The following is a 13,770-nucleotide window of genomic DNA, read 5'->3' on the forward strand; positions in this document are numbered from 1 at the left end:
TCCGTCTCACAGCTCATTCAGTTTTCACGTGGGTTGTGCAAGAGGCCAGGTGTGAGCTCAGAGAAGGCTCGGGAATCTGGCTGCCAGGCCCTGAGAGAGCGGCCTCGGGCCAGGGCCGGCAGGGACCCCGAAAGGTCCTGGGCACGCTCGCCTGGCTCCGGACCCCAAGGACAGGTGTGAAGAAGGAGCCCAGGCTTCAGGACCCAGGGCCCCGGTGGGCGTGGGCCAGGAGGAGGGGTGCTGGGTTCGGACCAGGGCCACATTGATCTCGTGCTGCTCTCAGACTTTGGGGAGGCCAGCTGACCTCTCTGCACCTCAGTTTCCTCATCTGAAATGGGGTTGGCACATTCGGCTCTTAGAGGAGTGCCACACAAAAGAAAAGAGTGGGAAGCCCGCGGTCTGCCTGGCGGGGGACTGGTGCTCACCACAGCCTGTCTGAGATACTGTTGTCAGTGTTCTTCCTCACGCGTTTACCGTGCCTTCCCACCGAGAGGAGAGCCATCCTGTTGAGATAGAAAATATACCTTCTGGAAACTTCTGGCTAAGGATACTCAACCCTGATGTGTCCAATTTAAGAAACCTTTTTGAATCTCCCAAAAGAAGGACCTCAAAGACAAGGACAGTGGAAGATGGCCAGGCATCCTCCGGCTCTCAGCATCACTGGCAGGATCAGGGGGCGCCTGGTGGGCACGCGGCACCCCTGGGCCCAGGCTGGTCTGCCCCTGTCGGAAGAGGGCCGGGTGTTAGTTATAGCTAGAAGCCACTACTGGGGGCCTTGAATTGTGGGGTCATCTCTTTAGGTTTTTGTTGTTGGGCAAACTTTTAGCATGGTTCTATATATTTTTTTCAAAGTTCACAAATTATATTAGAAACATGTATTTTATATTATAGAAGGGAGAAAAAATTGTTTCTGAGAGAGTAGAGACCTTCCTCGCATAGCATTTTGCCAGAGCTGTGGGTTTTCTGGCCTGCTGGGAAGACAATGTGAACATGGGCCTCCCCAGCCCCGGTGTCTGGTTATATCGCATCATTGCTGGTGCCTGGGTCCCACTTCCTCCCTCCTGTCCACCTCTGGCCCTGCATGATCCACTGGGCACACCAGCACCCTCTGCTTGGACGCACGCACCCCTGGCCAGCCCCGCGAGCAGCCACACAATAGCTCCCCTCACCACGCCAGGCCAGCGCTTCCTCCTCCTTGGATGTATAATAGCACCAACCGGATATTTTTAGATCAGCTTTGAAAAGTCGCAGTGTGCTGAGACCGCATACCAGACGTGTGAGGTCACCAGGCCCCGCAGAACCAGAAAGCTGGTGAGCCTTACATCCCAAAGATTCTCCCTCTTATCCCCAGGACGCCAGGCCTGTTTCCTTAGAAACCTTACAAATCACCACAGAGACTTGTCCCGACTTCAAAAGGGACCACTGGTTCTTCTGGATGCAAATGTGCGTTTCTGAGGTGTCTCTGCAGCGGGCCGTCATCCTGGGCACTGTGGAGACCCCAGCGCAGAGAGAGGCCCGTAGCCCTGTGAAGGAGTCCGCACAGGGTCAGACATTGCTTGACCATCTGCTTGTGGTCAGGACAGGCGGGACTTTGCATGCTCGCTCACAGAGCAAGCCTGTCCTCAGCTCAGACACTAGCCTTCAGGGTCTGGTGAGTGTGCAACGAAAGGAGGAGACAGATCCGCTGTCTGCTTTTCCCAGAGCGGTGCCTTGGGAGTCCATGGACTTGACTTGAAATGAAAAACACGGCTCTAAGGCTGAACGTAGGGGAAACGGGAGACTAAATCTAGAAAGGCAGTTTTCTCCCCAGAGGACCCCCAGCATCTCCAGCGCACGTGGGGGTCTCGTAATGGGAGGAGGGGCCCAGACTCCCTGACCCTGCGGACCCCTTTACCTCCGTCTGTAGATAGCAGTGCTTCTAAACCTGGGCAACTCAGCCAGCTCTGGGGACATCTTTGGTTGTCCCAGATGCTACTGGCATATGGTGGGTGGAGGCCAGGGGTGCTGTTCAACACCCTGCAGTGCTCAGGACGGCCCCCCACAGAGAATGATGTGGCCCCACATGTCAGCAGTGCCAAGGCCGGGAACCCCGCACTGGGTTCCGTAGACACTTGGGAGAGCAGGGCGGACCCAGGCCTGGCCTCCAGTGGCTGGTGCACAGCCGCTGGCAAGTAGCTTGGTCACGTCATCAGGACCTGGTGATGAGGCCCGTGTTTAATCAGCCCTCTGACGACCTTTGCAAACCCAGCAGGTCCACAGGTCCTGAGGAAACATTTGAGAAGAGGAGGAGGAGGTGGGCCCTGTGGCCACTGACTAGGGCAAGCACCTCTTCAGGCTGGGTTCCGCCTATGAGGCCATGTGGAGACCCTCAAGGGGCCCAGCTGACGCCCCGCCCTGAGTGGACCCCCACTTCACGATACAGGGCCAGGCTGCCTCTCTGAGGCCTCATCCTTCGTTATCACTCTCCTGTTTGGCAATTTGGTGGTTGGCTCAGGCTCTACAGGGAGGCCATTCCTGGGGTCTGAAGCCCATGGGGCAATGGGGCAGGAAGTCACTTGTCCAGTGACCCGATCTGCCAGGAACGTGACTGGCACGTGGGCCCAGCCGGGGCCACTGTCCTGATGGAGAGCTCTGCTGAGTAGAGCCATTTTCCAAGGAAGCATCCCGGGCCTTCCAGCAGATGCTTTTTTGTGGGGCTTCTGCCTTCAGGCTGCCTCACCAGAAGCTCTGATCAGCAGTCAACCTGCATCCATCCTCCTGCAGAATGAGGCCTTCAAGAAAATCCCATCTTCTCTACGTGTCTCCCTGTTCCTGACTCCCCTGCAAGCGTGGCTGTCTCTCCCCACCCTGCCCTCATCCTCCTGCTCCGCCAGACCCTCAAACCTCCCCCTTCCAGTGGACCTTGGCAGTGGCCTTGCCACCTCCCCCTACTGCAGCCTCGCTCCGTCCCAGCCTCCCTGCACAGCTCGGCCTCTCCAAACAGCAGCACCATCAGCCTGACAGCCCTCTCGCTGCCACACAGCTTCCCTTTCTGGACTATTGCCCTCCAAGTCACCCCTTGCCCAGCCCCTGGGCCACAAGGGCTTGGATGGCTGAGCGCCAGACTCTGTGACCAGCTCTGTCTCTCTCCCCGCCACCCCCACCTCCACAGCCCTCTCTCTCCCTGAAACAGGGAACCCACCTCTGAGGGTACCTGCCCTGCCCTGTGTTCCCTAAGGCTCCGTCACACCCTCTCACAGTCAGTTCACCCCTTGCGGGTGGGTGGGTGCCACATGGGAAGGGGGCACTCCAGGAGCCTGGGCAGGGGATAGGGGTGTTCTGTGTGGTAATCTGGGTGGGGATCATGTGGGAGGCCCCAGGGGAGGACCCCACCTAGCCAAAGGCTCCATGCACTATGCGTATTTTCCTCTGCATATTGAGAATGCAGCCCTGACCCAGACTACAATGTGGATGAACCTGAAAACATCATGCTGAGTGAGAGAAGCCAGACACAGAAGGCCACACTGTATGATCCCATTGAAGGGAATGTTGAGAACAGGCAGATCCATAGAGACAGAAAGCGGAGTACTGGTTACCAGGGGCTGGTACGGGATGGGGAGTGACTGCTGATGGGGATGGAGTCTTTTGGGGGTGATGGAAATATTCTAGAACTAGATAGACATGATGGTTGTACAAAACTGTGAATGTGCTAAATGCCACTGAATTGTTCACTTTAAAATGGTTAGTTTTGGGGCCAGCCCGGTGGTACAGTGGTTAAGTTCATACACTCCACTTCAGCGGCCCAGTGTTCGCCGGTTCGGATCCCAGGTGTGGACCTACACACTACTTATCAAGCCGTGCTGTGGCAGGCTCCCACATATAAAGTAGAGGGAGATGGGCACAGATGTTAGCTCAGGGCTACTCTTCCTCTAAATAAATAAATAAATAAATAATAAAATGGTTAGTTTTATGTTACGCTAATTTTACCCCAATTAAAAAGAAAATTGCTGTGAACCCGCTTGTCGTCCCACAGAATTGCAAGACCCCTCCAGGGCGGGACCTGTCCCCACATCTGCTCCCTCACACCTGCCTGGTGTGCCCAGCCTGGCGCCTGCATCAGCCAGGACTCAGCAAACTCCCTCTGGAAAGGGCCAGATAGTAAATATTTTCGGCTTTGCAGGGCAGACGGTCTCTGTCACAGCTACTCTGCCATCACAGCACAAAAACAGCCGTGGATGATCCATAATGAACAGGCCTGGCCGTGTGCCAGTAAAACTTCATTTATAGACACTGAAATGTGAATAGTGTTTTCACATGTCAGGAAATAGTCCTCTCCTTTAGGTTTTGTTTAACCATTTACAAATGTAAAAACCACTCTTGGCTCGCAGGCAGCACAGAAACAAGCAGTGGACAAGATTTGGCCCACAGGCCAGAGTTTGCTATATGAACAAATAACTAAAAAAGAATTCTGATGATTGGCATTTTTAACATCAAAAACATAACGCTTCAGCCCTCCCACGGCCCAGACACAGAGAGACAGCGGAAGTACGGTGAAGTGCACGGGGCGCCATGCCTTCGCACTTCCGCTTCTCATCTGGACCCCTGAAGAACTTCCAGCCACCGCGCATCCACCAGCCGGAAGGGAGCTCCGAGGCTCCAGGCCGAGACCAGTGCACATTTCGTGTTCACGATCTGAAAACCTGCCTCTGTTTTCCTCTCAGGCTTTCGGGAATGCCAAGACAGCCCACAACAACAATTCCAGCCGATTCGGGAAATTCATCCAGGTCAACTACCTGGAGAGCGGCATCGTGAGAGGGTGAGTTGGCAGCCACCTGCGCTGTGCGTGACAGCCTCAGTCTGGGGTCCTGGGCATCCCTGCAGGGGGAGCCAGCCCCAGGAGCTTGTGCTGAAATCGTGCCCATGCAGACATTTGTGACTCCGACAGGGGCGTGAGTGTGATTTTAAGTCGTTGTGAAGGTCCGAGTGGTGGGTTGAGGTAGGGGGAGGGGCCGCAGCTCCGTAACTGACCCTGCCGTCCCCAGGGACATTGAGCATGGGCCCAGGTGCCCACGGACTAGGTACAGTGAGCTTGAGGTACTAGCATCATGGGGTTTGCCAAGAACAGGCAAGGACAGACCAACCTATTTCCTGGTTTTGATGAGGTTTCTAATTCCATAGGTCTGGGGAGGCCACAGGCAGAGTTGACATGGACTCTGGCATTTGCCAAACACGTGCCCCTTTAGCCAGAAGGAGACGTGATGCTGGGTAGCCAAGTGAGACGGTTGTCCAGGGAAGTACTGAAGGGTGGCTGAGTGGATGGATGGGAAGGAAGAGGAGGGTAGATAGATTGATGGTTGGTTGGCTGGCTGGATGGATGGATAGATCTATAGATGGACATATGCATTGGTGGATAGGTAGATTTGTGGGTGATGGATGGATGGATGGATGGATGGATTCATGGGTGGATGGGTGGATGGGTAGATTCATGGGTAGATGGGTAGGTGGATGGATGGATGGATAGATAGATTCATAGATGGATAGATGGATATATGCATTGGTGGATAGGTAGATTTGTGGGTAGATGGATGGATGGATGGATGGATGGATTCATGGGTGGGTGGGTAGATTCATGGGTGGATTGGTAGATGGATGGATGGATGGATTTATTGGTAGATGGTAGTTTCGTGGGTGGATGGGTGAGGAGATTGATGGATTCGTGGATTGATGGGTGGGTGAGTGGATAGGTGGTAACTGCATTGTGAAGTTGGTTGCCTGATGGAAGTTAAAACAGACCAACATTTTGTGCCAGAAATGTGAGTTATTTAGGTGAAGGCACAGTTACTTCAGCTAAATGTGCACCATTGAAATTCTATTCATTTGCACTCTGTAGTGGTTATTATGCTTATGAAAAATATCTGGCAGCTTTGTACAGTAAGTTAATGTTATAATATTTAAGTCATGATGTCAGAATTCTCTTCTATAGGATTTTTTTTCTTTAAAAAATGTATATTCTGGGTAATTTCAATTGGTAAAAAAAGTAATTGTGATTTAATACTACGTAGTGTTTTGTATTTTTTTATACGTGCAAAGCTCTTATAAGTCAATATAACTATTTCAAAGTTAAAAAAACACACACACACAGGCATTTTGGCATGATCCGTGGCCTGGTCGCTCACAGAAGTCCACTGCCACTCCTCGTTCGGGTGTGAGGGTCTTCAGTGACAGTGGATTTGTAAAGGCGCCAGGTGATGCTTTGCGCTGCCAGGTGAGGAGCCCTGAGTGTTAGACACGAGGAGAGCTAAGCATCAGGCCCTGGAGGCCGAGAGAAGGCGCCGGCGTTCTGGGAAGGGGGAGGTCCTTGGGGTGACGGCACTGAGGCTTGATTCCAGAGTATGTAGGGACTTCTGTCCATCTAAACCTGACTCATGGTCGTTTCAGTCCACGGTTCATATTCAAGACATGAACAAGAATGATTGTTTCCCCGAATCCTTCGGCCTCTGGCTTCTTTCCTTTTTTCCCCGCTTCCCAGGCTCCAGTGGCAGTGGGGTGGGTGAGAGGCTTGATAAATGCCCATCTGCTCCGGCCCCTCGGCCCTCGGGGGCACTCAGAAGCTGGTGATTCTCCCAAGCCCTCAGCCCCCAGAGGACGTGCCCCTGTCCCCGAGCGCTGCTGGGCCCCAGCGCGGCACCTGCTTAGTGGGCCCCAGCACCTGCCCATAGGATGTGCCCTGGTTAATCAGAGACACCTGGAGCAGCCTCCTGTCCCCACTGCCCCATAGGCCTCAGCTGTGTCTTCCCAAGGACCCTCACCTCTTATGTAAACATTTTTTTTTCTCCCGTGGGTCTGTATTTTGCAGTTGTATCTGCCACATTTTGCAGAGCCTCTCACCAGCAGGAGACGCCCAGAGTGTCTTGTTGGGCAGACAACACAGAATTATGTTGTTTCTGCAGTTCCAGGGGCTCTCTGGGGGAAGCAGAGATGCCGAGAGGCTGCCTCACGTTTTCCTGGGTCCCGGGCTGGCTCTGCAGGCTCTAGACACCAGAGCCTTTGCTCGCGGTGGGTGCTGCTTGCCTTCCCCAGTTCTCTTCTCCATGTGGGCTCTGCGTGGTGTCCTGGGGCTGCTGTAACAAAGTACCACAAACCTCGTGGCTTGAAACAATAAGAATTTCTTCCTCACAGTCTGGAAGCCAGAAGCCCAAAATCAAGGTGGGGGTGGGGCCACCCTTCCTCTGGAGGCTCTGGGGGAGGAGCCTTCCTGCTTCGCCCAGCTTCTGGGGGCCCCAGGGGTCCTTGGCTTGTGGACTCATCACTCCAATCTCTGCCTCCATTGTCACATGACGTCCACCTCTGTGTCTCTCTGTTCTCTTGTATCTTTTATTATACTTATCCTTGGATTTAGGGTCTGCCTGGATCGTGGAGGATGATCGCATGTCCAGATGCCTCACTTAATTATCTTTGCAAAGACCCTTTTTCCGGTTAAGGTCACAGTCACAGCTTCCAGGTGGACATATCTTCTGGGACCACCGTTCAACCTGGTACACCAGCAAGGGCTGGCCCTCAGCTGAGTGGTCCACCCAGCCCCACCCACCTCAGGCTCCCGTCAAGCCCATGGCCAGTGGCCCTGAGGGGCTGGATCTCATAGACAGGCTTTTGAGAGTGGTATCTGTGGCCTCGGATTCAGGAAAGGAAGTCCCACCTTGGCCATGACCATGGGCCGCCCACACTCCGAAGAGGGAGGTGCACTTCCCGTCCAGGGAGCAGCTGCAGCCGGCTCCCAGGGGGCAGGCCCAGACCCGGTTCTGCTTTTGGGCAAGTGAGACTACTCAGCGCCATTTCCCGCTGAGGCCAAGGGTCAGGGGCAGTCCAAGCCTTCGTCCAGTTCCCCAATTTGCAAGGCCTCGTCTTCCTGTGGGTTCAAGGGCTTGGTGCCGGGGGATCCCTGGCTCCTTACAAGACCCAAGTAGGGTCCTGGGCCCCCAAAATGATCAGGAAAGGGAAGGAGCTCTCGTCAGTCCAATGACCACTCGGTGCTGGTGAGGGGTCATTGTCCTCCCCCATACACTGACATAGCACAGGGAATCGGCTGCAGGTTGAGATTCAAACATGTGTCTGATTCTAGAACCACATGTGGCCACCCTACCCGGGAAAACGAACTGCTGATAACTACATAGTCACCAGCCAAGGGAAGGAATGGAAGAAAACATGGGTTTGAAAGAAGAGAGGTTGCAGGCTGAGCCCTCGGAAAGCCGCCTGTGCGTGTTGTGTGGGTGTACGTGTGTCCAGTGCCAGGCTGCAGAGAGAAGACTGCCATCCTGGAGACACAGGCAGGCGGCATCCAGCAGGCCCTAGACCAGGAGCCCAGCCCTGTACCCGTAGGGCACAGCTGCCTCTCCTGTAAAAGCGATGGGCTCAGATGAAGTGATCTGCAGACCTGCCCAGCTCAAATACTTGGTGATAGCGAATCCCAAGAGGTCCCCACCGGGCCACCTCCCTCCTGTGGGGTCCCAGGCAGCCTCTCCAGTGTTAGCACCTTGTCCCTCAGTGGGAGCCACAGTGCCCACCCTGGAGAGTGGGAGGATCCAGGGCGTTAAATCCTCACAAATCAGTGCCTAGAACATAGTAGATCCTCAGGGAATGTTCGACGTCACTACTACTGGTGCTGAGTGTGGGGCTGCAGAGGTGCCTGGGCCCTGCCCCAGCACCCACACAGCCTCATGGACCCATGTCCATCAAACGTTGGTCGGGCGAGGAACTGATAAATGAAGCATGATGTGTCGACGTGTAGAATATTATTCCATCATAAAAAGAAATGAACTTCTGATCCGTGCTACAATGTGGCCGAATCTCAGAATCTTTGGGCTGAGTGAAAGAAGTCAGACACAGTACATGTACTGAATGATTCTAGTTCTTTAAAATTCTAGAAAACCCAAGCTAATCTCGAGTGGGATTGATCAGTGACTGCTTGGGGGTGAGGAGTGGGGAGGCAGGACAAAGGCCCCAAGAGAGCATTTCCAGGGGCTGGATGTGTTCACTATTTTGATCGTGGTAGTGGGCTCACAGGGGTTCGCATGTGTCACAGTTCATCAAATCACACAGTTTTAGTTTATTCTGCATCAGTTACACCTAATAAAGCTGTTTTTAAAGGTTGTGTGAATTATGAAAGGACAGCATCACATTGTACACGAAGTTTGTGCAGTTTATGTAAATCAGTAATCAGTAAACCTGTTACAAATACAAAGATGAGTCCGTCACGTTCGCATTTTCTGTTGGAGAAACACTGAATTGCTGGGGAGGTGGAGGGGCGACCTTCCGGGATTGTTCCTGAGCTCTTGGGCGCAGTCTCTCCGGTGCCAGTGCCTGGGGCCGGTCCTTGCATGGGGCCACATCGGCTTCCGTGCAGCGGTCAGCCCCAATCTGGTCTGGGGAGCAGAAGTGGCCAGCCTCAGTTCCTTATTTTTGTGGATGGTAGTCTCAGGGCGAGGCGACTTTTATGGCGGTTATATTTGTGACAGGGTGATTGTATTTAGGTACCTGTATTCACCTTGTGTCAAAGGAAATTAATCCATAGCTGGCTTTGCCGTGGAAACAAATTCCTCTAGTTCTTCAAGGAAACAATATTAAAATGTAACGTTCTATTCCTTCTTTTTCCTTTTAATGACAGAGCTGTTGTCGAAAAGTACCTGCTTGAAAAGTCTCGCTTGGTCTCCCAAGAGAAGGATGAGAGGTAGGAGGGGGTCCTCCTTCCCTGCACAGGAGAGAGGCGGAGCTCCTGAGATGCAGCACACTCCCTGAGTGGGGCCTGCTCTGGGGCGCGGGCTTGGCAGGCAGACCTCCTAAGCCACCTTTGTGTGCGGATTTCTGTGCCTCCCTGGGGCTTGTACCCAAAGTCGGTGCTCAGGTGTGTGCCAAAATGTGCTTCTGTTAGAAGCATCTCTGAGCAACCAGGGAGTGAGACGTGCGCTCCCTCCCCCCAGAGCTACTCCCTGGAGAAGCTTAGGGTTCGGGGGTTTTGTTTTGGGGGATTTTTTATAAGACATAATAAGAATCAACTTATTGTCTCAAATTTGTATGTATTTCAGGTGCTTTTCCCTCCCTGGTGTGGCCTCCAAAGCAGTATTAGTAGTGGTTTGAAGAGTAGCTGTTGCTTGGCCTCCAAAAATGACTTTTTTCTCCTAATTCTGACCCACAGGAACTACCACGTGTTTTATTATTTGTTACTTGGCGTCAGCGAGGAGGAGCGTCAAGAATTTCAGCTCAAGCAGCCTGAAGATTATTTCTACCTCAACCAGGTAAACAGCCCGAGCCCCGGCCACAAATACCGCCTCTGTTCCCCGTGGGCTGTTTACGCGCCACCGGGAGGTCAGAGGCCAGCTGCCTTGGCCCTCTCCGGCCCCAAACCGGCTCCGAGGAGGCCCACAGGAGGCGGCATAAAGGAGCCCATTCATTCCCTGGGTCCTGGGCCCTGCCCCTCGGTTCCAGCCAAAATCCCTCTTGCATGCCACCCTCGCCGGCCAGAAACACCCAGAGTGCCGCCAACCTTGTTTTTCAGCATAACTTGAAGATCGAAGACGGAGAAGACCTGAAGCACGACTTTGAAAGACTCAAGCAGGCCATGGAGATGGTGGGCTTCCTCCCCGCCACCAAGAAGCAGTAAGTGAGCGGCCGGCCGCCCTGCCGCCTCCCGCGCGGGCGCCCCAGCTTACCAATTCCTCTGAGATCTGACCGAGACCCCAGGAAGAGCTGCACTGAGGAGGCCAGTCCAGTGACAGGGGCACATGGGAAGGGACTCGTCCTTAGTCACTGGGGGTGCCAGTGAAAACCACAGCAATGTGAATATACATAACACTGTGGAACTGTACACTTAAAAATAGTTCAGATGGTAAATTTTATATGACGTGTATATTACCACAATTAAACATTTTTTTTAATTTTTAAAAACCACATCAGAGGGGTCTGGCCCAGTGGCACAGCGGTTAAGTCACACGTTCCATTTCAGCAGCCCAGGGTTCGCAGGTTCAGTTCCTGGGTGCAGACTTACGCACCATTTGTCAAGCCATGCTGTGACGGGCATCCCACATATAAAATGGAGGAAGATGGACACAGATGTTAGCTCAGGGCCCATCTTCCTCAGCAAAAAAAAAAAAGAAGAGGAGGATTGGTGGCAGATGTTAGCTCAGGGCTAACCTTCCTCAAACAAAGAACCACATGGGGTACCCTTCACCCCTGCCTGGACGACCGGTATACCCAGAGGGAACTGCCCACACGCTGCTGGGAGGGCGCACGTCGGGCCAAGCACTTTGGAAAACTGTGTGGCAGTTTCTGCTACGGATGTGTATACACAACAGAACGCATCCGTTTGCTCACCCAAAGATACACACACGAGTGCACACAGCAGCCTCGTTTCTCACAGCTCCAAAACCTGGACTCGCCCCCTTATGTCCACCAACAGGAGATTAAATAAACAAATTGCAGTATGTCCATGCAGGGGTCGGCAGACCTTCTGGCGGGGGCCAGACAGTAAATATTTTCAGCTTCGCGGGCCAGATGGTCTCTGCTGCAGGTTCTTCTCTGCATTTTTTGTTTTGCTTTTTAATGACCGTTTAAAAACTTAAGAACTATTCTTGGCTCAGGGGCCCTCCAAAAACTGGCCGACTCCTGGACTACTCCACGCCCAGCAGCCAGCCGTTCTCACCAGGGCTGATCCTGTTCCAAGGGGACACTTGGCATTGTCTGGGGACATTTTCGGTTGTCACACTACATAGTGAGGGAGGGCGGGGGACAGTGCTACTAGCATGTAATGGGTGGTGGCAGGGATGCTGCTCAACATCCCACAGTGCACAGAGCGGCCCCCACAGCGAAGGATGGGCCGCCCCAGGTGTTAGCAGGCCCGAGGCTGCCACATTGAGAACGAACAAGCCGAGACCCTGCGCGGTACAGGCACAGTGGCTCCACGGCTCGGTTTTCAGTCACAGGCCAGCTACAAACGTGTGCATTTCACTGACATCAAGTTTCCGGTTGGTGTTAGACGTCAGCACAGAAGTTTCTGGGGCCTAGAATGTTCTAGTCCTTGGTCTGAGTGCTAGTTACAGGACATGTATATTTTGTGACAATTCATCAAGCTCTACACTTGGGAATTGTGTGCTTTTTTTGTGTTCACGTTATGCTCCCATAAAAAAAAAATTTTAAGCTCCCTAAATCTTAAAAGAAAGTATTGTTGAGATATCTGTCTACAAAGTCACATTCCACAGAGAGGGTCCCCAGTAGAGGACAAAATTTTTCAAACTTCATGTGTTCTGACTAGAATTTGCTGGTTTTATGAATTCAGCTCAGTTCAGTGGAAGCTTCTGTCATCTTACAGTTGTGGACAGCACCCCAACCTGGGCTTCTTTTCTCTCCCAGGATTTTTTCTGTCCTGTCAGCCATCCTGTACCTGGGCAACGTCACTTACAAGAAGAGAGCCACGGGCCGAGACGAAGGTCTGGAGGTCGGGCCCCCCGAGGTGCTGGACACGCTGTCACAGCTCCTAAAGGTAGTGCTCCCTGCCCTCCCGGCCAGTGGCCTCCCAGGGCCCAGGCTCCTGCACAGGCCGAGCTTCTGCGAACCGAGGCCTGCCGGCCTGCTTCCTCCCCACCATCTCTGCAGCGTCCCTTCCTCATTGCTGAGGGACTCCCTCCTGGGCAGCCCCTCCCACAGAAGGCTGTTTAAAACCACAGTTTAATTGGCGGGGCCATGTTATCACTGGACCTGCCAGCCCCTTGTCCACTGGTTCTCAACCCTGGGGTGCCAGGCACTGTCTGGAGGCATTTCTGGTTGTCACAGTGTAGGTGCTGCTGGCATCTAGTGAGTGGGGGCCAGGGATGCTGCTCAACACCCTACAGTGACAGGACAGCCCCCGACAGCAAAGAATGGCCCGGCCCCCAGTGTCCGAGCACCGAGGCCAAGGAGCCCTGTGCTTGCCTTTGTTTTCTGAGCTGCATTCCACCTGGGGCTCTTAAAGAAGGCGTCCCTGCTGTGGGAGCCCTCGTTTCTGCGTGCTCACGCCTGCCAGGGGATTGGCGCGGCTTCCCTGCCCCTCTCCTGTTGCTGCTGGCTTGTGGAGGGGGCTTGGTGGTCGGAGAGGGACCAACCCCTTGCCCAGCCCTGTACAGAGGCTGGGACCTCGCTCTAGCAGTGACAGCTGTAAGTGCAGATGGCCAGCCAGCATGTGGATCTGTGGCCTGCAGTGACACCTGTGCAGCCACACTCCCAGGCCACCATGGTCGTGGGTGAGCCTGTGAGTGTGATCATCCTGAAACTCACCAAGCGTAGCACATGTCACCGGTCGGCAGCCCTGAGGGGTGCTTTGGGCCCACTTCCTGGTGCAGCTGCTAGGAGTCCTCCCATGAAGGCTTCGGGCCTTGCCGCAGTGACACGAGGACCCACCTGACAAGCTCTCCGTCCCCCACCCCTTCTTGCCCTCCTTGCCCTTGAAACAGGTGAAGCGAGAAATCTTGGTGGAAGTTCTGACCAAAAGAAAAACAGTGACCGCCAATGACAAGCTCATCCTGCCCTACAGTCTCAGCGAGGTGAGCACTGCCCTGGCCCTCGCAGCGGGCCAGGCCCCAGGTTACAAGCACGGGGAGTCCTTCGGAAACAGCTGGCGTAGGTCTCCTTTTTCCTGTCCCTAAAGTGACAGAGGAGAACCCTGGCAGTGCCTTGGGTTCTCAAGCGAGCTCAGGCACGGCACAAACCAACTTATCCAGCCACCTACAGCCCAAGGGCCACAACTCGAGCCACGTGTGTTCATCTCTG

General features: G+C 53.9%; 1 protein-coding gene across 9 annotated transcripts in view; it reads left to right on the forward strand.

The window, feature by feature from the left end:
• The window catches only part of MYO9B (myosin IXB), an 84,898-nt gene that overhangs the window by 38,743 nt on the left and 32,385 nt on the right, over window positions 1–13,770 (forward strand). For all 9 annotated transcript variants that reach the window (XM_046671328.1, XM_046671330.1, XM_046671329.1 and 6 more), the window contains 6 exons: window positions 4,701–4,795; window positions 9,641–9,703; window positions 10,169–10,268; window positions 10,529–10,629; window positions 12,379–12,508; window positions 13,455–13,544. In XM_046671328.1, coding sequence (XP_046527284.1) covers window positions 4,701–4,795; window positions 9,641–9,703; window positions 10,169–10,268; window positions 10,529–10,629; window positions 12,379–12,508; window positions 13,455–13,544 — 579 coding nt within the window. The remainder of the gene's footprint in view (window positions 1–4,700; window positions 4,796–9,640; window positions 9,704–10,168; window positions 10,269–10,528; window positions 10,630–12,378; window positions 12,509–13,454; window positions 13,545–13,770) is intronic.

The sequence above is a fragment of the Equus quagga genome, chromosome 9, assembly GCF_021613505.1.
Source record: "Equus quagga isolate Etosha38 chromosome 9, UCLA_HA_Equagga_1.0, whole genome shotgun sequence".
Taxonomy (NCBI): Eukaryota; Metazoa; Chordata; class Mammalia; order Perissodactyla; family Equidae; genus Equus; species Equus quagga.